Raw genomic sequence first — 24,273 nt, forward strand, 5'->3', positions numbered from 1 at the left:
ATGGGGTTTCATCATCGGGCCAGCAGGGGCCCTGGCATCACAGTCTGATCCGCGCTAAGGCAGGCCCAGCACAGCACAGCACCCCGTTACCCCGCCAGGTTTGCTGCAAACACCGCAGCCCCCAGCGGGGCAGCTCCGCAGCGGTCGAGCCCAGGCTGCCTCGCTGCAGGGGGACGGCAGGCCCCGCCCCGGCGCCGGCCACGTGGGGCGGAGCCAGGCCAGCGAAGCGCCCCGCCCCGCACACTGGCAGGCAGAGGCAGGGGTCTGGCGGCTGGAAGCCGGCTCCTAGCCCCGCCCCGTGTATCAACCGCAACTATAGCTCCGCCCCCACACGGGCGGGTCTCGGCCGCGGCCTCGCCGCTCGCTGTGATGTGTGGCCCAAGCCCCGCCCCCCAGCCTGCCGTCACAGCGGCGGCCCCGCCCCCGCAGAGCCCGGATGAGGCAGGCTTCGGAGCCGGGGGACGCGGCGGGGGAGATGCTGCTGCCGTGACAGGGGATGCGCCCGGGTGAGTCTGGGCCCCGGGCCCGGTGTCCGCTCCGGGGCGGTGCCGGCCTGAGCGCGGGGCGCGCGGAGCTGGCTCGGGAGGAGGGGCGCGGGCTCTTCGGCTCTGGGGATGAGTGTGTCAGCGGGGGGGCTCCGGGAGCGCAGGGGCGGTGGCGGGCGGACGGAAGCCGGGAGGGGCGCTGGGGTGGGGGCTGTCGGGGAGCGGGGCTGCGAGGGAGACGCCCTGTGGCGGGCACGGAAGCCGGGAGGGCCTGGGGTTGTGTCTGAGGGTCGGCGGGCTCCGCAGGGGAACACGGCGGCCGGGGCAAAGCGGCGCCTTGGAAGAGAGGAGCCGCGCGGGCCGGGCTGGCCGGGGGCGTACGGAGGCCGGGTGGCTCCACGGAAGGGTCCGCGGTTTCCTGCTCCGCGAACCTCACCGGATTGGATGTAAATTGACAACGGGGCAGGTCCCGCCCCCTCCTGCCATTGGCCGGGGTCGGAGCCCTTACGGGCTGCGATTAGTGACGGTGTCGTCACTCACCGGCGGGGCCTGGGCAGGGATCCCTGAACCCGGCACTGCCGGAGCCTCCCGCCGGAGCAGAGCGCAGCGGCTCTTGGCCCCCCGGGGCTGGTGGCACCGCGTCTCGGGCCATCCCCGCCTGCCCCGTGCAGGGTGTAGTGGCTGGCTGGGGGATGTAGGGCGCGGTGACTGATGAGGTGTGTGGAGTTGGGGGACGTGGGGCGCCCATGGGTGGGTGCGATGCTTGGTGGAGGACGCAAGCTGGGGGGTTGTGGGGCACAGGATTTCCATAGGTCGGTGTCATGGGTGGTGAGGGTGTGGGGGCATGGGATTCCTGTAGGGGTGCATTGACTAATGGGGTGTTTGGAGCCTGGGGGCATGGGGTCCCAGTGTGAGGGTCCATTTATTGGTGGGGGGTGTGGAGGCTGGTGGCATGGGGTCCCTGTGGGGCTATATGGAGTGCAGGGTCCCCATGGGCTGACAGGCGCAGTGACTAAAATGAGGTGCAGGGTCCACATGGATGGTGCAAGGGTTAGGAGGAGCAGGGGGATCATATTCACTAGAATATATAATCCTCTTTGCATGTGATTTCAGTATTCTGGGTAGCGGGCGTGATGCTGACTACGCCTGAGTGCTTAGTGTGGATAGAGACATGTTGCATTCAGCATTGTGTCAGCTAGTTGTAGGTAAAACCTGGTCCTAGTAGATTTTCCCAACGGTTATCTTTTATGATGCTAAATGTCATTTGTCTCTGCTGGCCAGTCACCATTATGTCCACTAAACCAATGAGTAAAAACCCACTTTCAGCATGTTTACTTTTCTTGGTGAAGGCAAACTTTAAGGTCAAGGAGGCAGTTGGGTAATGGGGTTGGATAGTCTATATATCTATATATAATGTCCTTGGGAGCCAAAAAATCTTACCGTGTTATAGGTGAAACTGCATTATATCGAACTTGCTTTGATCCGCCGGAGTGCGCAGCCGTGCTCTCCCCCCCCCTCTCCCCCCCTGGAGCACTGCTTTACTGCGTTATATCCGAATTCATGTTATATCAGGTCGTGTTATATCGGGGTAGAGGTGTATATATATATTGGTTGCCAAAACTAGTTGTCTTATTGAGAATGCCCTGGAATCCATCCTCACTGCTGTGTTTGGAGAAAGGGAAAGGCCTGCAAAATGTTTGCTGTCAGATGGTGCTAGGATACACAAATATGCTCATGATGTCAAATGCACTTAGTCCAGTGAGTCATTAAAAATACTATTTCTATTACTGCAAAGAAAAGGGCAGGTTTGGGAGTTAGCTCAGTCCATTCTTCAGGAGAGAATTTTTATCGGGAGGGGATGCCCTGAAAAGCGTAAACTAAGTATCACAAATCTGATGTCAGGTAGGTGAAGGCAGTTGGAACAGGCAACACCTTGCTGAAACCCTAAGGAAGGATCCAACTTCACAGCTTTTTTACACACAGACACACAGACACACAGACACAGACACACACACACACACACATATATATATATATATATATATATATTTTTTTTTCCAGCCACCATTCTTCTGCCTAAATAGGGCTCTTGCAGTCTGTCTGTCACTGTTGTTCCTTAATCAGAGTTTGCTGGTGAAGCTGTGTCTTCCTCCTCCCCCTCCCCCTCCCCCTCCCCCTCCCCTCTGCTCGCCTGAGCATGCTGCCTCTGCAGTGCACATTGAACTCTGCTAGTCAAGGAATCTTTGTGGTTTTATACGGATGAAAGTGATTTCTGTGCCCATCTCTGGGCAGAATGTTTTATATGTTGTAGTGTTCACTTGTTGTGGTTAGAGTTGTTTCTCAAGTGATCAGTTAATGATACAAATTGGAGATCAGAAACTTTTCTTTAATTTAGGATAGCTTGTCCCTGTTCAGTTAAAAAAAATAAAAAATACAAAATTCCCCTTTTGATTTGTGTAGCTATGTACTTACGTTGCACTCACATAACTAAAATAGACTTGTTGCCTAGGATGTTTCTGATCTGAACATTTTAACTATATTATTAATATGAACTATAGGATGGTCCAGCTTGGATAGAGTGAAAATTGTGCCTAACATGTCCAGTTTATTTGATGGCAAACAAAGTCCTGAGTAGTCTGGAAAATTAGTTTCTGGTTATAGCAGAAAATCTTAATTGTTGCAAAAAGGGATGGCCTCTGGGCAGCCTTGTATACACAGTTACCTCTGTGTTTTCTATCTCTTGTAAATATTAGCTGCATAAAGATTGACAGATAGAAGTGTGGAGCAGGAGTTCAACAGCTCTTTAGCCCCAATAAAACTCACATGTTTCTTGCTAGAAAACAATGAAGATCCCCAGGTGTGTTTGCCATAACAAGCCATTGCCTCCAACTTCTCTAGGGGTGACTCTGGAAAAACTGCTCCTTGAATAACTTTCTGGGATTGACATCTTTCCCCATCTTTGACATCTGGGAGGTATCAGAGGAAGTTCTGGGTTGTCCACAGGGTACCAGACTTGGCCATGACCCTTCTGACTGCATGCCAGATGATTATTTCCACAGTGGTATCAAAACACTATTTGTCATACATTTTAACTTTTTAAGGCAATGCTTGTTCAACTGGGATAACTATATACATGGTCCCAGGAAGAGGTCCTCTGAGACGTATCTGAAGAGTTTACCTTGGGAAGGGCAGATCTGGGGAGAGATCAGTCACAGAAATGAAATCGTGGTTAGATAACAAACTTTCCCTTCTGAATCCTGAGCTCTTTCCCAGTCCAAGATATGTAGTGACCAGTTTAAAAAAAAAAAGTCAGGGAGAGAGATGAATAAGACAGAAGAAGGTTCTCTTCCCTGGAATTAATCTAATTATTATTAACCTAATGTTGGAATTACCACTTGGATCCCCTTCCTGCAGAAGGATGCTGCTGTGGAGGATAGGAGGTCGAGCCTGTAGTGCTTTAATAAAGGGTTTGATGAGTGACCTGGTTGCCGTCAGGCTTTCTGCCCAGAAGGCTGCTGGAGAACATGTGGAGTAGGCGCTATCCCTTCTGAGACCAGTCTGGACCTGCATGTTTTGCTGATGCTGCACTCGATCCTCCTAGCTGGTCTTCTCACATCTAGCATGCCACAGTTTCATGGTTTTTCTTCTGGTTGGTTAGACTTCGGGGAAAATTCAGGAAGAATGATCTCCTGGCATGTAAGGAAGAATTTTCCTGGGTAGTGAACGAGTATAAAACAACTACCTTATGCTCTTGGGATGCCCAGTAAGGCTCTGGTCTTTTAAGAGCAGATATTTTAGAGACTCTTCTAGCTGATGGGATTGCAACCGGGAGCTATATCTTCAAGGATCGGAAATACAGGCACCTAGATGCCATTGTTTGAATGTATGGTGTGAGAGCTTGTTACTCTGGTGCAGGTTCCAGGCCAAGCAGATAGGCCTGACTGTTGGTTTGGACAGATATCCTGCCACCACCCAGGGGAACCCTAATACCTGCTACAGACTTGGATCAGCTTGTGTTCATCTGAGATGTGAGATGCAGTGAGGGGAGGTCTTGGCTGTTCTGTAAGAAATCCAGCAGAACCGGGATGTTTGGTTTCCTGGGTCTTGACACTAGTAAGAGTTTTGTCCATATCCTGTGAGGTTCAAGAGGATAGAGAGTTTGGAGAGTATCTGTTACACTGGAAGAATATCCCACCTGTTGCTGCTCAATAGCCAATTGTCAGACTTGTGTAACCTGGTTTGGGATGCAAAAGCCGACTTGGGGACAGGGAGGGCACATAAGAGATGTGTCCATTTGTGAACCAGAGCATTTGTTCCCAGTGATGTCTGCTCTGGTGAACATGAGCTTAGTTTTTGCATTTTGACTGCATGAAGATGGGTCCACATGGGAGCAGTCTGGCCCCTTGGATATCAGCTGGAATACTTCTTTGTTCAGGAACCATTCTCAGATATCTGTCAGCTGATGGCTTTGCCAGTCTGCTTTAGTGTTCAATGTCCCTTCTGTGTGAGTTGCCCTGATGGAGCCTAGGTGACCTCCAATCAGAAGAAAATCTGCATCACTTTTTGTGTCCTCTTGCTAGTTTATGTATCCCATGGTCATCATGTGTGATTGAATCAGGATGTGCTCTTTCCTCAGCTGTCCTGGAAATCTTGAAGGGCCAGTCTGACCACTTTCATTTCTAAGGAGGCGATGCCCTGAACCCTCTAATTTTGACCATGGTGGAGAAGGAGCTTGGCAGGTAGCTTTGTTTGGGGAGCAAAGCCTTGGGGATGTTGGACCTCCAAAGAGGAAGGGGCTCACTGCTGCCTCCAAGAAACTTTAAACATTGGAATGTCAGTGGTTAGGCAAGGTGGGAGTCCTGGAGTCTGCTCTGCTTGCACCACTGGAGGCAGAAAATCTGGGATTTGGGTGGGGAAGGAGTAAGGCCAAGACCTGGAGCCCAACTGACAAGTCTGAACTGCCTCTAGTATTTGCCAGGAGAAAGGTGCAGCCCAATGTCTTGGACCAGTGGTCTCCAGCTTTTTATACACAAGATCACTTTTTGAATTTAAGTATAAGCCAGGATCTAACCCGCCCCTTCCCCAAGGCTCCACCCCACTCACGCCATCCTCCCCTCTCTCTGTCACTCGCTCTCCCCGACCCTCACTCGCTTTCACCAGGCTGGGGTAGGGGGTTTGGCTTCGGTAGGGGGTGCAGGCTCTGGGCTGGGGCAGGAGGTTGGGGTGCAGGAGCGGGTGTGGGGTGCAAGCTCTGGGAGGGAGTTTGAGTGCAGGAGGGAGCTCTGGGCTGGGGCAGAGTGTTGGGGTGCAGGATGGGCTACAGGGTGCTGGCTCGGAGAGGGGTCAGGTCTGGGGCAGGGGGAACGGGGTGCAGGAGTGGGTATGGGGTGCTGGCTCTTGGAGGGGGCTCAGGGCTGGGGCAGGGACTTGGGGTGCAGGAGGGGGTATGGGTGCTGGCTCTGGGAGGGGACTCAGAGCTGGGGATTGGGGTACAGGCTCCCACTGGGCGGCTCCCAGGCAGCGGCACAGTGAGGCTAAGGGTATGTTTACAAAGCCGACGTTAAAGCTCTCCCGCGGCAGTGGTTTAACGTGGTTGTGTAGACGCAGCTCCAGCGCTGGGAGAGAGCCCTCCCAGTGCTGTAATAAAATCACCTCCGCGAGGGGAATAGCTACCAGCGCTATCTACACTGCCACTTTACAGTGCTGAAACTTGCGTCGCTCAGGGGGGTGTCTTTTCACACCTCTGAGCAAAGAAAGTTTCAGTGCTGTAAGTGGCAGTGTAGACAAGACCTAAGGCAGGCTCCCTGCCTGCCCCGCCCCACGTCGCTCCTGGAAGGGGCCAACGCACCCCCCTGCAGACACTGCCCCTCTCTGCATACACTGCAGCTCTCATTGGCCACATTCTCTGTTTCTGGCCAATGGGAACTGCGGGGGCAGTGCTTGCAGGCAGGAGTAGCTTGTGGAGACCCTGCCCCCCTGGGCCGTGGGGCATGCTTCCGGGAGCAGCGTGGGGCCGGGGCAGGCAGGGAGCCTGCCTTTGCAGTAGCCCTGCTACACCGCCGGACTTTTAGCGGCCGGAGATCGCGATCAACTGGGAGAGTCTCCAGGATCGACCATTCGATCTCAATCAACCGGTTGGTGACCACTGGCTTGGACTGATGGCGAGACAAAGCTCCAAACTGGACTACTTTCTCTCCATCATTGCAACAAGGGTTTGAGGGGCAGCTGTCTTATTGTTTGGGCAACTTGTGCTAAATACTTGCAGCTGGAGAGTGCCTCATCGCTGTGTCAATGGAAAGCAATGTGTGGTATCAGTGAGACAGAAAGTGTGTCCTCAGCTTCTGCCAGCCAGAAATGGACTGTGTTATAAACCTGAATTCTGATCCCATTGAGCAGCCCAGTGCCTGCTGGACTAGCTCATTTGAAGATGCTGGATTTAATCTGGTGAGCTGGAGTAGCCACTCTTACCTGTGTTTGTCTCTGTGTGCAGGGAACTGAATCCAGTTCTGATCTGATTGGACACAGGAAGTGTTGCTGGAATCACGGTTCACTGTTGATGTGCATACCCTCAAAATTCAGGTTTCACACTTGGGTGCTTAAAGGTAGGTTCCAAAACAAATGATCTGTGAAAATCAGGTCACTTTAATTTGGTGACAACATATGGATTTTTAGGGGCCTAAGTTAAGGCACCCAAGTTTCAGAAAGGTTGGTTTTTAATAAATACAACAAGGTTGCATCATGTAATTGATGGGAAGGTCTGAGGCTGGAGTTTGGATGGTTTTCATTCTCCCTGTGGAAAAATCAGAGGAAACTTTGCAGCTCTGAGGATACATTAACTCTGGAGGGCTGCCCTAACTTGCATCGCTTATGAAATGTGCGCTGCACTATTAATACCTGAGCGCATATACACTTCATATGTGGCATCAACACACACTGATTTTCATACATATAAGTAACTTATTTTGAAATGACACTTCCAGCAGAACCCAATTCACTGTGCAGCCTTTTCTCATGAATTGAGGTGGCTGTGTGGGCTGAACCTTATGAGCTATTAAATATATATTTGTAAAAGGCAATTTCCCTTTATTACAGTCATTCCCTTGACATTGGTGTGTGACAGGAATAGGCACACTGATAACAGGTTCTTTATCAAAGTGCAGTATTTTGGGATTCATTTTTTCTTAAACTGCCACACTTGTTTCCTGGCCTGTTAGCTAAATGGGAACCTCTCCAGAACTTAAAATTCATCCATTGAAAACAACTGCTAATTTATGTGCACTCAGCATCTTTGCACATGTTTAAAGGAGACAGATTTCTTCTTACTCCCATTACATTTTACCTCTTGCCACCACTTTTTAAAATTGTATTTAGGAATCATTCTGCAAACATTCTTCACCTTAATTCTCTACCGCGGCATGTTCAGTTCAGACATCTGGTGGTTGGTAGTAGGGGAAGAAAGCTTTCGTTAGCAAGTGAGTTCATTGATTGGACAGAGACAGTTCTCTAAGGCCACAATCTGCAGTCTTTACTCAGGTAAAGGCCTGAGTGAGGCTTGCAGGATTTGGACTTACAATTGTAGGCTTACTTAGCAGGCTGGAGCACATCTCAATAGATGTCTCTTGGATGCCCTTCTTTCCATTCACAGTTGAGGGGACCACCTCTCCTCCCATTCCTGATCACTTAACATGCCCATGGCAGTTGCTTCCATAGTGAAGTGACATTAGGGAAGTGTTTAGTGTATTTTTGGTGTCATTAGTGCGATAAGTATTTTGCCCAGTTTTTGTTAAAATCAATCAGCCTGGTTATCCTGACTCATCTTATCCTCTCTCTTGCCCATGGTTCTCTGCTGTCTGGTACTTTTCCCTGATGCTTGGTTCTCTTCTCCCCTGGGCATACCGCCCTTGTTCCTATCTCCTACTGGTCCCTAGCAGCTGCAGTTTCACTGATGGCTCCAGTCCCGGAAGGTGGCTCCTTCTCCTCATCCACCTATGTAGCAGTGGGCCCCAGGGGAGACAGCTAGGCTGGCTGATGATTCCAATTGCCTTTGGCTCTTCCTTCCACTTAAGAGCCTAGATGCTTATAGAAGCCATTGGAGACAATGAAAGCCAACAACATGTGATCTCTCAGCACGCTGCAGATTCCCAGGGTTCCCCTACGCTGTGGCTGGGAGCAAACCTCCCAGCCTGGGTACACAGGCATGCACTAGTTCCAGTTGAGCTAGCATGCTAAAAATAGAAGCGTTGATGCTATGGCACAGGCAGCGGCATGGGCTAGCCATCTGAGTTCGGACCCAGGGGGTTGCGTGGGCTTGTACTGGGGGTGGGATGAGGGAGGGGTAAGCCTGAGCCACAACATCCACACTGCTACTTTTAGAGCACTAGCTCATGCAGAGCTAGTGCATGTCTGTCTACCTGGGCAGGGAGGCATCATTCCAGCTGAAGGTTATAGAGACCCCCAGGAGCCCACAGGCCAGAGTTTGGGAAACACCGGCATTAGCAGTAATTGTGAGGAAGTGCTGATTAGTGTCTGTTCAGCAAACTCTGCTGACAACAAAGCCAGTTGTAAGAAGCGGATTATTCATCATTCCTGCATGGGCTGCTGTCTCCCTGGACATTTCTGCAGAAGTGCAGCAATATTTGAATAGTTGCTTTATACAGATTTCGTGTCAACTAGTTGATAGATCAGCCGTCTTTTAAATAATTATTTTTTCTTTATTTTGTGGCTCTTCTGGTGGCCATCAAACCTACCTCTCAGCTTACCTGGTGGTTTGATTTGCTGCTGAGTGGTCCTAGTGTGATGTGTGGGTGTCACAAATTGCACCAGATATGCTAGTCAGGAGTAACAGAGCAACACAGGAGGATTTCCTAGGGCTATAGCTTGACTTTCAAGCATCTCTTTCCCTTCTGAGGTGTGGCTAGACAAGCTATCCTCACCTGCCTGCGTACCCCAAGAGGGCCTGTTCAGTGGCGGTTAATGGGAATTTTCAATTCCAAATGAAATTGACAAGCTAATCAGGTCATGGGAGGTGGAGAGAACTGTGCTGGGAGTGTGACAGCTAAGCACAGAAAAGAGCTGATTAAACATGAAAATCTGCAGCTGGGAGTTCCCAAATTGCTTGGGAAACTTGGCTGCATTTGGACTGGGGAATGGGGTTGTGGGACACCGTATAGGAGTCTTAGTCCAGGAGCAGCTTGCTGCCAGGGCCAGTGGTTTGTTGGATTGGGGTGTAACTAGTAGTTAGGAATTGTACTGGGGCATAAAAGGGTCAGAAAGGGATGGTTGTTTTCAGTGTTTGGTGCATTGATGATATACTGTGGCTACGTACGCAGACGTTCTGAACTGATAGTACTTATTAACCACACCCATCATATCATTGGCTCAGTCGTAATTAAGCAGTATATTCCTGGAGCTCTCACACATGTCAGGTCTGCCATCTATATGAGCCTCTGGCCTTGGTTTGAGCCTTGACTATAACAAAGGCCTTTTCTTCGCTGCTAAAAAAAGGTGTGGTTTTTTACCTTGGGGTTTTACCATGCATGAGCTGTCCCGAGATAAAAACACAGGGAAGATGAGGTGCTTTAGTTTTACCGTGAGGTAAACTTGACGAAGTCTTGCACAATATCTCCACCTGGGCTAACCTTGGTGAGTTTACCTCGTAGATCGCTGTGCCGGTAGAGCTGTACTGGTATACTATGCTGGCAAAGCACGCCTAATGTGGATGCAGCTTATACCGGCAAAACTAATCACTTTAGCCGACATAGCTTATTCTACCACCCCCTGAGTGAAATAAGCTATTCAGGGCTGGCAAAAGGACACTCCTGACCAATATGCCAGCAGAAATACGTAGTGTAGACCTGGCATCAGTGTAGTTTCAACAAGGCCTGTGTGTATCGTTTACACCAGTGACATATACGGTACCGGAGGTTCTGGGAGGGCAGTACATAAACTTCCCCTATTTTCATTCCCCAGCATCACTAAACTCCATTGGTTGTGTATATGGAGTCTTTTGTCTGCTTAGTGTTGGAAACCATGCCAGCTCAATCTAATCTCTGTGACTCCACAGTAAACAGTTCAATATTGGCTGCATGGCAAACTGCGTTCTCCTCTCTCCAGTCATTTTGCAGCATCCCTTTCCCAAGTTCTGGATTAAGTGCCCAGTCAGGAAGTGGAAACAAACCACTTCTTATTAGGGAAGCAGAGGGAGAGCAGCGTTGTTACCACCAACTGGAGCTCTGGGTTGGCTCAACAGATCGACACTAACCCCCTTGGCTTCTTCGGAGACAGTTTTCCAGAGAGATGGACAGAAACTAGCAGGGAGGAGCGTATCTTTTTATAGCCTCTGTCTCTGTGCTGGGACGTGTGCTCCCGCACACCCCAGCCTGGCTGCTTTCAATGGGTCTGGCCCTCAAGGATTCCAGGGATGTGGATCTAGTTTGTTCTCAAAGGTCTATACTTTTGTGGGGCTTTTGTTTCCTATGCCTGCAGGTTTGGTTCCTGAGTGAGCCTTTTATCTTTCTCCTTGAAGGTACTTTGGCACGTGCCATTTGGGAGCTGGCAGAGGTAGATTCACTTAATTTGAGATTCTGTTATGGTGAAACGTGAACGCCTGGAAAGGATGAATCGTTAAGTCTCTTATCACACATCAAGCTACAATTGCTAATGGAGCAGGCCTTGGCAATTGTAACTTGATGTGTGATAAGAGACTTCTTGCATCAGCTCGCTCCTAGCTGGTTTCAGATACGTAATGTCTGGGCTTGTATGCTTGTGCTGCCAGGGCTGCAAGTTACGTGTGCCACAGTTAGATACCAGATTTGACAATTGTTTGGTTTGTCATAGACCGGCACCTCCCTCACTGGGAGGCTCCAGGGAGATGCATCAGGCTAGGAGACCATGGCTTCCACTGTGTTTCATTTGAATAGCTTAAAGGCTTTTATACTGTGATCTTTTCCAGGTTGGATTTAGTTAGGTTCTGCAGACTGCCTGGCCCAAACTTAAAGAGCAGGATTGGTTAGCATTGGTGGAGAAAGGGCCATTATGCTGACGCAGCAGCTTTGGGACAGTGGTGTCCTTTCTGTTAGAGCCCATATGCTGCTGTTGTAAGAGGCATAAGATATCTGTTGTGGTTCACCAGAGAATATTAAGTGCAAAAATAGTATTTCAGTAAAGGATATAGGTGCACTTACTAAAGCGACAGTGGAAGTGGGCAGCCTTCCAATCTGTGTATGAAAATGCTTCCAGCTCCCATTTCAAGATTAAAAAAAAAAGCAATAATAAATCGACCAAAGAAATGTAATCTGTATCTCAAACGGTTTAATAACTAACTAAAAAAAAAAAAAATCAATGTGGATGTGTTAGCTCTTGCCAGCTGTTCGCTTCCTGGTCATATCCTGAGAACTATGATAGGGAAGCAATCAAGAATCCAACAGGCTAAAGTTAGTTATTGCACAGTCTATAGTTAGTATTCCTGCCTGTGGCCACAGCAGGTACTGCCAATACAAGAAAGTGAAGGATGAGAGCCCTTTTTACCAGTGTCTGTGTGGAAGCGGCAGATGGCCTGATTCATGACTCAGAAAGCACTAGCTTTCTGAACTGGAGAGCATCTTTAGTGCAGGAAGGGAATGACTCTCTAGCAACATCCTGGGATCTCTGGGAAATCTAAGTTTCAGGAAGATCAGGAATCTGGCAGCCAGAATGGATGATGATGTGGTGTTTGTTTATCCCAAAGGCCCTTTGCTTCTTGCCATGTGTTACCTTGGTCAAGTATGCATCTGATCCATCAGGTTACCAGCTGGCAATAGGGACACCTTAAAGAGTGGGGGAGCAAGCCAGGCGTCCTTGGACAGATTTTAGAGAAGGGAAGTCTGTCATCGCCCTGGATGGTAGCGTCAGGCTGCTCTCCAGGATGTCTAGGGAGACCTGGATAACAGAAGGCCATGTCTCTTAGGCTATGGTGGCAGAGCTTAGCCATGCCGACTATTTACCTATGGGATTCAGGTGGGTTTGAACTTGGCACGGCTAAGCCATGCCTCCACTGTAGCTACGTGTGTGACTGCAGCTACGCTGCTATTTATACTTGCACAAGCTCAGTGAGAACTACTGGGAGTATGTATACGCAAGCTGGAAATCACGTCCTTAGTGCACAGTGAGATGTAGCCTTGCTTTGCCTCTCCTCCGTGTTTCCTTTTCTGGCTTTTGGAATAATTTGGCGGATAGAAGTGGTGGGTGGGAGGGAAGCCAGTGAGAGTCTAGTATGGAGGTAGCCTAGGAGAAGCTATTTAACACATACAGAAATAACCTGTTTCATGGGTATTAAATACACTGGTTAGTTTTATTTTCCACAAGAAATGATAATCTGGCTTTAGATGGGAGGATGAGGAGTGGTTCAAATCAGGGAGGCTACAGGAATGACAGATGTTACATGCATCCTCACCTTGGCTGAGTCATGCCTGCGTCTGACAGATACTTGGGGGGGTCTGACTTTCTCACATACTGTGGCCACATTTGTATAGCTTATCCTGCCAGGGAAACATCACTGACTTGAATTGACATGTGAGGGTGGATTCTGTGCTCACAGAACGTTGGCATTGCATTCGAAATCCCGTGTTGTGTTCCATGCTCAGTGTTGTTTCAGGTTGATATTCAGTCCGAGCACTAATTGCAGCACTGGGTCACCCGATAGAGGGCTAGGGAAGAGTTTTAAAGGTACTCTGTTATGCAGTGAGCTGTGCTGTTCTGGTGGCTTAGCTGAAGAGCAGCTTCACAGGGATTCATTTTATTAGTGCTGTCACACACCGACCATTAGGAGACAGTATTCCCAGGCTCTTCCCAGCACCAAACCTGTTCACTCCGGCTGTGCAGTGGGTTCACCATTTGACTCTGAAACATTCTAAGTTATATGTCCTATTACTAACCCTCTCAGAGGCAGGGGGCCAATGCAAAGAGAAGTGTCTTCAGATAACTTCTACACATAGACCATGAGCTGGTAGGTTTTAACATGGTCACAACTGTTAAAACTAGCAGTTGTCTCAGTCTGAGATTCCCTCCTACTAGCTGTTCAGTCCTGTTCACTTGTATAATAAGGGCTTGGAAGGAACTAGCACATTTTCAAAATGGTTCTTGATTTAGAAATATTTTCAATTGTGGAGTTTTGGCCAGTTATTTGGGTTCTCCCAGGGGCAGCCAATGAATGCTGAGCTGGGGTGCTGCCCTGTGTATTCATACAGTGAATCCTGCTTTGATGTCCCAGCTCCAGATTATCCTCTTTAGGGAAAAGCCCTGGGAGAAGCCAGTGCATTGTCTCAGCTGTACTCTGAAAACCTCAGTGTTACGTGTTCTAAAGGCTTGATACTGCAAACGCTCCATGTGCAAAATTCCCGTTGAAGTCCATGAGTAAGGGCTTGCCATAGTGGGCTCTGAACTCCCCTGTGTAACTGCTAAGGTCAGGAATTAACCATAGATAGAGCAGAGCACTGATTGTTTGTTAACTTAAGTTATCATGATTGCACTGGCATATATATGCCTTACAACAAACTAGCCTCTTATTATTATTTATGTGTATCATGGTAGTACCTATAAGACACTGTACAAATACATAATAAAATCGTCCCTGCTTTGAAAAGTGTACACTCTAAATAGACAAGAAAAAGGGTGTGAGAGGCGAAGGGACTGGCCCAAGGTCGCACAGCAGCAGGTCAGTGACAGAGCTGGGACTAGAAACCAGGTTTTCTAACTTTCAATCTCTCTGCGGAACTCTCCTGCTATTTGTAGGTGGTAGTTTTTTGTTTTTGTTTAAAACCATTTAATAGTTAAATGTCAAATGAAGGAAGGCACAAGTTATGCCTAACTTATGAAAATCGATTCTCTGTTCAAATGTAGAATCAATAAAAGCCATCTACAAACCAGCCCCAGGAGTTATAAATTGTAGTTAGGTTTCTGTCGGGGCTGAACCAGATCTACCTCGTTGGGATATAAGTGAAGTCCCCCAAGCTTTTCGGCTTCTTTTCGTGCCATCTGGAATTGGAAAAAATGGATAGTTAACAAATGACAGTTCTTAGGCATTTCAAAAGCCTTATAAGCAACCCTAAAAATGCAGCGCTTTTTTCCCTATCACTCTGTGACGGGAAGCTGCTGAGATGGTGGTGTGCCAACCACAGCAGCCTCTGAAACAAACAATACTAATTATAATACTTGGCAGTGGTGAGAAGTTCACTCCTGGGTGAAATTCAGGAATGAAACCAAGAAAGAGCTCTTCAGTGGGCTCAGAATAGCCTTCCTACCACTGAGCCCCAGTACGGCCTGGGGACGAAGAACACCCTGTATCAGACCCACCGCCAAATGTCATGAGTCTAGGTTCGTTTCTTCTCTGAGCCTTCCCACCCAAGGGTCCTACAGGGGTATAGGCTGAATCAGGCTCCCATCATGCCTTGAAGCAAGTTCATCCCAGATATTGTGGTCTCTCTAGATAGTAAGGTAGCTTGGCCATGTGCTGCTTATGCTTCTGAAGGCTGGGGTATTCTGGGGCAGGGGAAAGAGTGTGTGTGTGTGTGTGTGTGTGTGTGTGTAAATAAATACATGTTATACAGTAAAATGGTGAAGCCTTTTTGTGAGAGGAAATAATCCACTCTACCTCCACCCACAGCACAATCTACAAAGCCATAAAAGCTTCAAGGTCTCTGCTAGCCTCTCTGGTGTTCCATTCCCGACCCCTGCAATTGGCAGGGATGACTCAGGTGTTTGTTCCCAAGGGTGTAGCTCATTTGAATGGGCAGGGAGGAGTCTTTGGATGGAGGTATTTCTATAAGATGCCTCGTCCAAGCTCTCCACCGTGTCCAAACTGGAATCTCCTGGCATGTCACTTGTTGGCCGTTTAGTAGATTAACTACTTTGGAGCTGCAGAGGCTGAGCATTGTGCATCCTGTATCTGGGGGGAGGAAAGAGTTTGCTCTTGATCTCAAGCATGTCATGTGTGCCAAGCTGCAGCGATGGGTTCCCTAGAGCTACAGGTCAGAACATGTGCTCGGTTCTGTTAACAAACATGGTTCACTGATGAGGCTTTGAGCAGAGTTGGACTGAATTCAAGTAGGTTGCACTTATGTGGCCTTAATGACGTTGAGTCAAGGGGACTGCGGGTGTATAAGTGAGGCCATTGCATGGAAGCTTAACCTTCGTACCTTCACAATGATAAATTGCCTTGGTAAGAGGTATAACGGGTATAACCAGTGCAAGGAAATGTACTGTAGAACTGGGACATATTCCCTGTACGTTTATTTTCGCAGACTTAAAAATAGCTGTGAAAATAAATTCACAGCCAGTGTTTTCTGCTGAGAACTCCTGTGCTGCTACTGCCTAGGAACAGGCTGCTGCTCCAGAGCTGTCTAGTACTCATGAAGTGTGTTCACACTGCTCTGCCTAGCCAAAGGCAACTACCGCAGCTCCCTTCCCCCCCCCCCCCCCCCCCGCCAAAATAAATGAATATTCAACTAGCGCTGTCCTGTGAAAATGAACAGGCAAAAATCTGCTGCTGCTGCTATGGTGCTGATAGGAATTCTAGTGAAGCTGCATGGGATCCACATGTAAGCTCATCCTCAGTCTGTTGAAATGTGGACAACAAAATGCTACTTAGACTGGAAGCTCTTTGGGGGTTGGACCGTATTTTTGGTCTGTGTCGGTCCGGCACCTAGCACTGGGGCCCTGGCAAAGCAGATAAATAGTGATAAACTCACGATTCTAAAACAAGGTGCATTTGAAGTGACTCTAGGGGCAGGGGGAGAGGAGTTTTTGAGGTGCTTAATACCCTTTGGATGAATTTGGTCTCTTGACCTGAATTGTAGCAGCTGTAGGCTGAGCTGGAGAGATACAGTGGCAGCTTTCCTTTGCATTATTTATGGATTAAGTATTGCTGTCTTAAGGTGCTCATGGTTTTTTTCCCTTTATTGAATGCAGTGCAGTTGTGTTGTTCCACATTTACTGAGCATGGCCAGGCCTCTAAAATGTGGGTCACAGAGATGTAGGAGCTGTCAATTTGGCGAGTCTAGGCCTGGAGGGATGGAAATGGGCATTGATGCTTGTTAGAGCCCCAAATGACAAGCTGTGTATGGCTGATTGAGCTGACAGGAGCAGCGTGCTATGAGGATTGTTTAAAGCGGGGGTTCTCGCAACAATTTTTTTTGGTGGCCTCAGAGTGGGGCCACCATCACTTGCTGGTGGCCGCTCCTACAATTTTTCCTAAAATACTTAATTAACTTTAGGAAAAACGTATAAATATCCACATAGACATGTTCAAATCATTGTAATTTATTGATGTAGGATTTTTTTTCCAGACTCAATAATAAAAATAATGTATAGTTGTCTCTATTCTTTACTGGACCTAAACAGAATAGAAACACAAATAAGGTGCTTTGTATGTTCTTGTCTTTTGCTCCCCCCCCCCCCCGAAGATGTGCTAGTTAAATTAAAAAATAAAAAAAGTTACTAAGTCTGCTGTGAAAAGTGATATTAACAAACATACAAATATCACTTTTCACAGCAGGCTTACTCAGCCGTGGCAAGCCCTGGATGGGGAGGTGAATATGGAAGCAGTGGAGGCCCGGGGCATTGGAGGGGGGGTGATCTTGGGGCCAGAGCCCGCTACCGTATGGCCAGGGAACGGAGCCTGAAGCCCCGTGGCTGGAGCCTGCCACTCACCACCCCAGAGCTGAAGCCTGACCCCACCAGCGCTGGGAAGGTGGGGAACCTACTGTCTGCCTGCTCCTCCAGCTTTTGGGTCTCCAGAGGTGGGCAGGGCCCAACCACTTCTGGCGGCCCTGGGGGAGGGAGCCGCTGCTTTAACCCCCCGCCTCCCATCACTGCCCAGGAGGCTGTGGCTCAAGAAAAGTCCTGGTGGCTGCATGCAGCCACGGTGGCTGCATTTGAGAAACACTGGTTTAAAGTGTCTGTCCTGAAGGTGAGGGAGAAGCCAGCCCATTCCTACCCTCCTTCATGGGATTTAACAATGAAATCTGGGTCACAGGGCTTGAGTAATGGACCAGATGCTAGTATAAAAGATGGGGCTTTCCTGAGAGGGAGTTCAGAGACAGCATCTTGGTAACAAGTATCAGGGGGTAGCCGTGTTAGTCTGTATCTACAAAAACAACAAGGAGTCTGGTGGCACCTTAAAGACTAACAGATTTATTTGAGCATAAGCCTTCGTGGGTAAAAACCTCATTTCTTCAGATGGTTTTTACCCACGAAAGCTTATGCCCAAATAAATCTGTTAGTCTTTAAGGTGCCACCAGACTCCTTGTTATTCATCTTGGTAAGAAGCCCAGTGCAGCATGCTTCCACTGGGGCCTGCTGGTGGGTTCTTCCACTACATCGTTCACATCAGCCAAGCAAGAGGGATCTGATAAGTGTGGCACCCAAGTCTCCCCCCCTACTGTGAAACAAACGTCCCTCTGTTACTCATGTTACTCATCGCTTTTCCCAGCAGCAGAATAAAAATTACAAGATGCGTCACTTTCGCTGCTTCTGCTCTTAGCTGAACAACCGTGAAACTGACCAGAATCTAGACACTAAGGCCTGGTCAACACCTAAAATTTATGTCCACCTAGTTGTGTGTCTTGGGTGTGAAAAATTCACAACCTTGGGGGAGACAGTTAAGCCGACCTCAGCCCCAGTGTAGACACCACTAGGTTGATGGAAGAATTCTTCTGTCGACTTAGCTATCCCCTCTCGAGGGGGTGGATTTACTACAGTGATGGAAAAATCCCTTCCGTCGCTGTAGTAAGTGTCTGCACTACAAATGCTACAGCGGCACAGCTCGTAATGTAGACATACCCAGAGCTGCTCAGAGCAGTACTCATCCTCGTTGTTGTAGTGAAGGGGGACAGAGATGGATTGTCTTATGTCTTTGTGCTCTTGAGCAGCTCTGTGGTACAAAGTGCACAGGTCTGACAGTAACTAGCGCCCTGTAATAGAGAGGTAGATGCTGCTGCTCAGAACCAGACTTCAGTGAAACTGAAGAGTCTGGTAAATTTCTCTGTGCTACTACCAGATAGTTTCCATTAAGAAGTGCATTTTTCATGCCCTGCTGAGTCAATTTCCAGCATAACCTTAGAGAGCTAACTTCCCTCCACCAATACAGCCTGATCCAGATGCCCTGGCAAGGGGAGCTTTGCCCTCTGAATGTCTTTAGACTAAAAACACTGTTCCAGGATGGGCAGTTTAATCATAGGACAGACTCTAGCCCTTTCTACCTGTTTCTCATTTGATTTGGAAGGACTGAGTGAGTGAAATTAATTTTGTAACTTCTTCTGTTACCTGAAAAATGTAAACCAGATCAAAACCAAATAGAACTCAAATTAGTGAAAGAAAAATAAATTGACTTTCCTTCCTGTATAGCACATGGTTGGGCTGTCAATCCTTAAAGGGGACCAGTCTTTTTGCTAAGTGCGTGACTCTCATTAGCCCGATTGGGGATTATACTCTGCATCAAGGAGAGGGTTACCAACTCTAGACACAATACCTGTCCTTTTAAAAACACTTATTTTAAGTGGATTAATATTAAAATTTGATGACTGCTAATTTTAAAACCAAGCCTTGTAGAAAGAGGTCCTAGATAAGTGTGTGAAACTACTAACCCTTCAGAGCTAGGTTCAAAATATGACTAGAGTTTCTTCAATTTCTGGTCTCCATGTGTTCAGATCACGAACCATCACAAAACTATCCTGTGAGCGGGAATAGTGGGCAGGTTGCTGGCTGGTTCTGGTCCGTCTGCACTGTGCCTGTCCATTGTCAGGGATTACTGGTGTCCGTTTCATGAACGCTGAATTCACTTGCAGTTCTCGGCAAGGCATAAAAACTCAAGGAAGGCCACGGTGATGGGGTCTCTCCAGCATTCAGCGGCAATCCCAGGGACTTCCCGTTTGTCTTTGTCCTTAGCTTATTCCTGTGTTTGCCTTTTGCAGGTTTCATTGATCATGGACTGTGAAGAAATCCCAGATTTTTCGAGTCCAAAAGAAGAAACTGCTTATTGGAAAGAGCTTTCCTTGAAGTATAAACAAAGGTATCGTTTTGGATTCCTAGACCAGTGCTTACTGTTAGTTCTACCAGAACGTAGCTAATCAATCTGCCTCTCTATGGGGGTTATGCTTTGATAAGTGTCAGGTATGGCCAAATGAATTTCTTCGTTTTCATCTTTAGAAATGCCAGGTCAGTTAGTAAGAGCCCACCGCTGGAAGCAGAGCATCTTCTGCATGGGCATTACCAACTTGAGAGCTCCAGGTTGTGGTTTGCAGCCTCCGAGGGCAGATTGTATGAGTTTCTTTTGGCTACTATTGGCATTAGCAGGGCTGGCTTTGCGGATTGGTATCTAAAACCCTGGAGCAGTACTCTGCTTGATTCTGTGTTTCGGGGACCTGTGCCTGCTTTCCTCTGGAGTGTTGTCCTTCTGTTCTGCGTTACTGTTGTGGATTGTGCAGGTGCAGCAAACAAAACTTCCTGCAGTCCCAATATGCACATCAGAGCCCAGGATGCTAATGAATTCATGTTGCTTCCAGACCACTGAATGTGTCAGACTGGCGAAAGAAATGCAGAACTGGCGTATTTTACAGGGAGCATCTGAAGGGACCTGGCGTCTCCTGAGCTGTTCTTGAATGTCAGAAAAAAATCAGGGCCTTGAGGGGTTAGGGAAAGCTTTGATTTCTGTACCCTTATAATTCACTTTCCTATAAACTTTGCTGCTTGCTGAGAGCTGAGCTGTTAAGCACAGGGCAGATACAGACATGTCAGTGATGTGAATACAGTGGGCAGTGGCTACTTTTAGCTATTTAATACCTTGCAGTGGTGTATGCTGGCTCCCTGCCTAAGTGGTTAATAACCTTATGTTCGAGAAAAGGGTTGGGGTTTAATGTTACTTTGGTGTGACCGTATGGTATAGCAATATTGTTCTCTATTGTTAGACTGCATTCAGTCGTATGTTTTTCAACCAAAACCAGGTTAAAAATTCAGTGGCTAATACCAGACCTGCCCATGAAATGATTTAACAAATGCTAGCTGTGAAAGTTAATGAATAGAGAATTTTTGACAAACTCCTAGACATCCTGTTAATGACCTTGGTGCATGGAATTGTATTTAAACATGTTTTTAATACAGCAGTTTGTGTGTTGCACAGAAATGAATTTCCTTTCCTAGCTGAACTTCATGTAACTCTTAGCTTACCACAGTTCCCTTCTTCTCTTTAAAGAGATACTGTTTATATGAGTCCTGTCATATGCTGGAGATTCTTCCTGGGTTTATCTTTAGACAAGATCAGTGGGTTTTGTTATAACTTGACAAGCTAAACCTATGACTGATACGAATCCTCTGCTTACAGTTTCCAGGAAGCACGTGAAGAACTGGCTGAATTCCAGGAGGGAAGCAGAGAATTGGAAGCTGAATTGGAGGCCCAGCTAGTGCAGGCTGAACAGAGGAATAGAGACTTGCAAGCAGATAACCAAAGACTGAAATATGAAGTGGAAACATTAAAGGTATGGCAGTGTCTGTAATGGAATGGCCAGTTCTTGCAGGTAGTCAAAAGTGTGGTCCTAAATTATCATTCAAAATCTGTCTGGTCTGTATAGGTTTTTTAGTAATTTAGTATAAGTGTCCAGAATATAAAGGGAGGACAGCAGTCATATGTTTGAGATCTAGTTTTGAGTGTGACATATGCCCGATGGGTAAGACCAAGTATTTACCAGCCACCTTAGATGTCAGATAAATTCGTGGAGGAATTTGCTATGTTTCTTGGCCATGTCATAAGAGGGACAGGACTCGGATCCTTTGCTTCTGAGCTTGATCTTGAGTTTTGCCTGAGTAAGGGCAGCAGATTTGGGTTTTTGGAGACTTTGCCAATTGGTGGATTTGTTGTTACTACAGCAAGTTAACGTAGCCATGCGATGGACACACTACAGATCTGCTTTGTTATGAACGAGATGATTCAATGGCCTCATTTCAGCGGTAGGATTGTGCAGCTAATTCCTGTGAATCAGTGGTTTTTTGCCCAGAATGTCTTTAGTTTTGTGAGACTTGTAAGGCAGTTGAAGACCTCTGACTTGTGCATGTCCTTCAGCAGAGATTCTGATAGTGTTCTGTGGAGTGTTCAGATAGATAATAGACTATTCTGATTAATGCACCTGGGCTGATCTGTTCTCACCCTGCCCTGGGATCTTGGAGAGAACCATGGTTTGGTCCTGCTCTTGGAAACTTGATCTGGGGCAGGAGATGGGAACGTAGCTGGAAACCATTGTGTTCTGAGCCAGGGCAAACGTGCTCTGTGGGATCCCTGGCCATCTTACCCATTCCCTGTTATAGCTGTGAAATCTGCATGTACTTGAGGAGGCAAGTAGCTTCCTCAGGAAAGTCTCTAGCTGCATTCTCAGAGTTGCGGACATTCTTAACCAACCAGACTGTCAGCCGCCACCTTCCAGTTTTTCCAGGTAAAGGTGTTGGAGTGAACTTCCCTGTGAAGTCAAGAAGCAGATTCCAGTGGCTCTTATTTTTGCTCAACGGTGGGATTTCAGGCCGGTTCTTGTTGTATCATGATGGTTGTCTGGAGTGTGGGAAACATGCAGTCAGAATCCTCTCGAGCAGTTGTATTGCTTCCTGGCCACCTGTAGGTCTGCCGGGCCTCCTGGACCTGCCATTACAGACTATTGAGAATGGAAGTTGATGGGTGTCTTTGGGAGAATAACTAGCTATTTGGTGACTGGATCCCTGCTGTGCACCGTGTTGACTTTCTTTATTTCAGGGTGCCCAGTGCTGATGCTTAGTAAATATCCATGTTAATAATGGCGTTTCTGTGTGCTACCACCAACAAACCCACAGGAGCTGACTGATTCTGGTGTGTTACTTTGTTCCCTCTTGCTTGGCTCTGGCTTGCCTCAGAAGGTTGTATATTAGCAACATTAATCTTGCTTCCCCTCTTATTTCCAGGAGAAACTTGAACACCAATATACGCAAAGTTACAAGCAAGTGTCGGTGTTGGAAGATGACCTGAGTCAGACACGGGCCATTAAAGACCAGCTACACAAATATGTGAGGGAGCTGGAACAGGCCAACGACGACTTGGAGCGCGCTAAGAGGTGAAGGCTACAAACCAATTGTCTTGCTAGACTTCCTGTAGTCATTTAGCTTCACAGCTCTTGACTGTCTCTAGTGGATGTAACTTTCCATAAGGAGAGACACTAGATATTGTTGCACTTATGCAGTTAAAACTGTATTGAGGCTCCAGCCCAGTCAGATGTCCAAGGCAGTTAGCCTCACTCACTCGTTAGCCCGGCAATACAGCAAGAACCTAGAATCGGAGAGTTTAAGGCCAGAAGGGATCACCAGATCATCTAGTCTGACCTCCCGCATATCACAGGTTACTAAACCCCACCTGGTTACCCCGGTATTGGGCCCAGTAACCTGGATTGTTGGAGAATTCTAAAGTATTCTATTTTGTGTAAATCAAGGGAGAAACAAGAGCAGTAATTTCCACTCTATTTTATGGATTCCTGAAAGATGAGAGCAGAGCATAAAAGCAAGCCCAGCCAGCATGCCAGGTTTGACATCAGCAGCCAGGTGACTCTTACAGCATATGTGTGATCCTTCCAGGACACAGCCTCTTTCCGATAAGAAGCTAATACCTTATGCAGTCCCTTGTAAATAAAACAAGTCTAGTGAGTCTCTTCCTCCCTTACCTAATAAGCATTGTGGCTGGCTGCAGGGAATGACTGTATATTGGATAAGACGTGTATAAAGCTAGCAAGAGTGCTGCTAGCAACGCCCTGTTTGGAAAGTAACAAACAGATCCTGCCTCTGTTAACTGAATGGGAATGTTGCCATTGAGTTCAGCAGTAGCATTATTGGGTCTCTGGCTATCTGGCATGGCAGACACGGGGCTGAGGCCCTGATTTAGCAAGCACATGGCTAACTTCTTAAACATGTGAGTTGTCCCATTGAAGTCAGTGGAATGGCTTGCATGTTGTGTTAGTCATCTGCTTAAGTACTTTACTGACTTGGGGCTTGAGTTAATATTCCAGTCCCACACTTGTCTTGGCTCGCTGAGTTGTCAGCTGCTCGGCGCATGGAGGTGGTAGCACCTTGCAAGTCCTCTGGGTTGATGCAGAGTGCTGCATTGACTGGCTCTGGTCGCTGAGCAGAAGGGAGAGAGAGTGGAGATCAGTGCTTGGTGAGCTCTTACACAGCTGTGGTTTACATCACTTGAAGTCCAGCTGCTAGAGTTCTGACCTGTCCAGCCCACACACCTCACTTCATGGTCTTTTCCAGGAAGCACTGGCAGAGCTGTAAAGTTTTGGACTTTGCTTACCTTTTCCTTTTGTTGTTATGCTTTCCAATGTGCTTTGTGTTCGCTGATCTGAAGAGCCTAATGTTTTGGATTTTGTTTCTAGGGCAACAATAGTTTCATTGGAAGACTTTGAACAAAGGCTGAACCAGGCTATTGAGAGAAATGCATTTTTAGAAAGTGAGCTGGATGACAAGGAATCGTTGCTAGTTTCTGTACAGAGGTTAAAGGATGAAGCGAGAGGTACAGCTTGATTGATTAAGTCTTTGGTTTAGTACATGGGTGGCTGCGTAATAGAGATGTATTCTAACAACGACAGCTCATGTTTGTACAGCACCTAGCATGATGGGGCCCAAGCTGCTTGTACAATGTTAATCTTCAATAATAATAATAATAATAATAATAATTTCTACACAGTTAAGGGGAGTAAAGAAATCTCATCCAGTGAGTGGGGGAAAATACCATCAAATCCATTCAGGATTTTTT

The 24,273-nt window shown here is 47.6% G+C and overlaps 1 protein-coding gene across 2 annotated transcripts in view; it reads left to right on the plus strand.

Annotated features, from left to right (window-relative positions):
• Nucleotides 1-470: 470 nt before the first annotated feature.
• The window catches only part of NDEL1 (nudE neurodevelopment protein 1 like 1), a 44,138-nt gene continuing 20,335 nt past the window's right edge, over nucleotides 471-24,273 (plus strand). The window contains exons 1-5 of one of the 2 annotated variants that reach the window (XM_065415463.1): nucleotides 471-506; nucleotides 19,430-19,527; nucleotides 20,836-20,989; nucleotides 22,434-22,582; nucleotides 23,894-24,030. In XM_065415463.1, the coding sequence (XP_065271535.1) occupies nucleotides 19,442-19,527; nucleotides 20,836-20,989; nucleotides 22,434-22,582; nucleotides 23,894-24,030 (526 nt within the window). In that variant the 5' untranslated portion in view covers nucleotides 471-506; nucleotides 19,430-19,441. Of the gene's footprint in view, nucleotides 507-1,157; nucleotides 1,202-19,429; nucleotides 19,528-20,835; nucleotides 20,990-22,433; nucleotides 22,583-23,893; nucleotides 24,031-24,273 lie in introns of those variants that run through there. The other variant, XM_065415464.1, reaches the window with a different exon arrangement.

This window comes from Emys orbicularis, chromosome 13, assembly GCF_028017835.1.
Source record: "Emys orbicularis isolate rEmyOrb1 chromosome 13, rEmyOrb1.hap1, whole genome shotgun sequence".
In the NCBI taxonomy this organism is placed as follows: domain Eukaryota; kingdom Metazoa; phylum Chordata; order Testudines; family Emydidae; genus Emys; species Emys orbicularis.